Source organism: Arachis ipaensis, chromosome B03 (assembly GCF_000816755.2).
Source record: "Arachis ipaensis cultivar K30076 chromosome B03, Araip1.1, whole genome shotgun sequence".
NCBI lineage: Eukaryota > Viridiplantae > Streptophyta > Magnoliopsida > Fabales > Fabaceae > Arachis > Arachis ipaensis.
In genome coordinates this window covers 118,865,515-118,869,130 of record NC_029787.2, presented here as the reverse complement: position 1 = coordinate 118,869,130, position 3,616 = coordinate 118,865,515, and the positions used below count along the sequence as shown (strand labels likewise).

The following is a 3,616-nucleotide window of genomic DNA, read 5'->3' as shown; positions in this document are numbered from 1 at the left end:
CATGGTGAAGTGTGCTTCTGCTTGAGCATGAGCTTATCAAATTGTTTCTGAAGATTATCCATGTCATTCTGAAGCTCCAAATACTTGGTCTTGACAGTCTCAAGCTCAAACTTGAGTGTGTTAATGTCTTTCTTGGCTGCTGTCCACCCTTCTTGGAAGGATTGCGGCGTCCCTTCCAGAAGTGTTTTCCGGTTGGTGAGCACAGGAGGCTGATACTGATGAGATTCAACACCAACACCTTCTTTCAAAGTAGTGTTGGCCAGTGCATTGCTTATCTTGACTTGCTCAGAGAACAGAACTTGGACTACTACTCTTAGTGGTAGCCTCTCATTTTGAGCAGCATGCATGCAAGCATCAATGGACAGTTTCTGGCAATCCATTACTCGGCACAGTCGCTTCCTTTCGTGCTCGCTAAGCGTCGGATGTGCCTGTTAAATTCAATTCATTAGAACATTGCATACTAGTTTAAGAATGAATTAATAAAAAGTTACCTTAAGATAAGAATCAACTGCCCTGTAAAGGCCATCATCAGATGTCCTAGCTGAGTCAGGCAAAGCTTCTGCAAGAACCTGAAACTTTGTGAGGGAAAGGTTCCTGTCTCTGGAAACTTCAGTGAGATAACTGTCAACAAGCCTTGCAACTCTTGCCTTTGCATTCATCTGCTTCTCCGAAAATGATTCCCTATTTGGACTAACACTCTCACTCTGCTCCTGAACAAGAAAATGCTCCAACACCCTCTGAACAAGATCCACATCATACACAGTCTCACTTTTTTCATAACAAGGTATCAAAAGATCACCAAGTGTTGCTTGCTCAAACTGCATTCCCACCCTCTTCTCCAACTCATTCACCAATGCAGGTGCCACTTTCAACATGTTTGCCATCCTAAGAAGCCTCAGCAAGAAGCTGCATGTAACACTGTCCTTCTGTTGTGGAATTATGCTGATTAGGCTCTCAACTATCATCCTTTGATCTTTAGCTTGAAGACTGGTAGTTGAAGTGTTCTCTTCTTTGGATGCAGCCACAATCATGTGAAGTCCTCCACCACTACTACTGCTACTATTACTGTTGCTGAAATTGCTTGATTCATCTGCTGGCATTGCTGCTTCATTCATCATCAACCCTGGCAGCCATTTTGATGCATAGTGCATTATTCCAGCACCAATCAATTCAAACCTCATTCCTTTTACCTTGATTGCGGTCATCACTCTGACAAAGTGATCAATTCTAAGGATTGAAACATCTTCAAACCACCAATCAGGTGGAACAACTTGATTCTGGTTCCTACTGGGGCTAGAATCCTTCATTTCAATCCATTTTGGGCTTGAACCTTTGGCTGCTCTTCCTGTGTATGACCACCTTATTCCTTTCGGATTGGCGCAGGCCTTCCACGCAATCGATTCGCTGCATCTTCGGACGATTTGAAGGTTCTCTGCCCACGGTGAGAGCTTCTCACAGCTTTTCAACACAAGTATGGAGTCTCTCCATGAAGACAAGACCACATAGCTTAGAAATGCTTCTGTTTTGAATATGAGATTGCCTTCTTCTAAATCCTCTGTCATTTCGAGATACTCCGCAGTGCATCTTAGGCCCGAGATGTTGCCTGCTGTTAAATCAACAGGGATTCCATAGCAGAATTTGGATGCAAGCTCAAAAGCCTCAGGTCCACCAGGGAGATCATCCATAACAATCTTGCTCAAGTCAGGGTCTCGCGAATCGTATAAGATTCTGTTCAGCTTTGCACTTCTAGATAGCAGAGGATACTTTCACAAAATAGGAGAACAGAATGAAAAGACCACACAATCCAATAGAACAAAACAAAACAAAACAAAATTAAGGTAGGTACCTTGTGCAAGTGGAAATTAGTTTCAGCAATTTGAATTAAGAGGTCACTTGGAATATCAGCTGAAACATACCTTGATACAATAACACAGTAGATGAATAAATTCACAGCAACAGATGAAGGCATTAGCATTATGAATTTGTATACATACCAAGAGCTTCCTCTTTGGTGAAACTCTTGAGTTTGGACTCCAAGTTTGGTTGAAGAGATGAGTCCTGCTGCTGAGTCTCCCTGGGATTCCCACATGGCTGAGAGGTTAGCTAACTTGGATTGGATTGGATTGGATTGTTGTCCTTAGAAAAGTGGGTTTAAGAGAAGAATGGAAGGGGCACAGAAACAAAGTTCATGGAAAGTGGGAGGAAACCACATGGGATGCTTGGACTTATCTCAAAAACTTGTCGGTTTCTTCTCACACACTCAAATCACTCAGGAGTGTCTTGTGTTGTGTTGTGTTATGAGGATGTTCTGTTTCGTTTCTTGTTCATTTCAGCTTTGATTTTGAGATATATACCACTCAATACTCAGTGTTCATGTGTTGTACTAGTCTACTAAGGTAGCTTCATTTTCTAATTGCTACCTCACCCATGTATGTCTCTTCCTTTTCACCTTATTCTTTATTTGTGTGTTTTTGTGTGTGTCTCCAAAACATTCCTTTTCACCATGAGAAACAATCAACGAAGCATTTCTTTTGGTGATTCTAAACTCCAACATATACATGCAAATCACCATTACCAACTATATAAGAGTGATTACACACGGATAAAAAAAGAGTGAAGAAAAATCACGCGTCCCAACTAAAATGTGTGAAAACGTCAACAAAAGGAAACATCCAACCTTGTCATTTTGGGATAACAAAACCGTTCTGTTTTTGTGGTTGTCATATCAAACCAAAGGTTAAAAAATTCAATTCAATTCAATTGCAACGTGTCTTTCTGTTATTGAATTCTTTTCCGTTTCACTTTGTCCCCTTAACATTCTGATTTATCATATTCACATATTAGTATACTTTTTAGAAAAATAACATCAAAGTAAATAAATTACTAACAAAATGTGTTTATATTTAACACTAAAATGTTAATATATACCTGAAATATTGTAACTCAATACGTGAAATTAAGACCGAATATCAAGAATAGTAACATACTAACATGAATGCAATCGCTATTCTTATCCATTTCATTAAATATAATGAGGAGATGAGAACAAACAAAAAGGTGGATGTGCAATTGATTGAAGTGTATTATCTTGTGTTATGAACCATATATTTTAATTTGTGGGCTAATGGCGTTGAATGCCGGACAAAAAAGGGATATATTGAACTTTCCTTTGGTCAAATCCCCATCTAATGATGGTTTATTTTGGGTCCCATGATGTCTATATTGCTTTCCTTGATATAAAAAGAAAATTAATGGAGTGATCTAATTTGAAATAATTAAACTCCACATATATACAGCACTATCAAATCGAAAATAATGTCAAAAAGACCTTAGATTCAATTTGATGGACGACGATAAGCTTATGCTCACGCACCATACATATGGGTCCTGTACAAGTTATTGCAATAGTACGTGATTGTTACTAGTAAAATTCATTATTTTTTGGCTTACATACTCTAATTTTTAGTAAGATGATTCATAGATAAATACAATAATGATGTTATGAAAGAGTGTAGTATTTCTTACTGAAAAAAAGAAACAATTATTTTAGCAAGTGCACATAAAAAAATATTGGGCATGGTATTATATATATATATCATACAATACGTAAATTATG

At 38.2% G+C, this 3,616-nt stretch overlaps 1 protein-coding gene across 1 annotated transcript in view; it reads right to left on the bottom strand.

The window, feature by feature from the left end:
- LOC107633649 (root phototropism protein 3) overlaps positions 1 to 2,592 on the bottom strand; it is a 4,155-nt gene extending 1,563 nt beyond the window's left edge. The window contains exons 1-4 of the mRNA XM_021117416.1: positions 1,995 to 2,592; positions 1,847 to 1,916; positions 492 to 1,763; positions 16 to 428 (exon numbers count right to left, since the gene is read on the bottom strand). Coding sequence (XP_020973075.1) covers positions 16 to 428; positions 492 to 1,763; positions 1,847 to 1,916; positions 1,995 to 2,089 — 1,850 coding nt within the window. The 5' untranslated portion in view covers positions 2,090 to 2,592. The remainder of the gene's footprint in view (positions 1 to 15; positions 429 to 491; positions 1,764 to 1,846; positions 1,917 to 1,994) is intronic.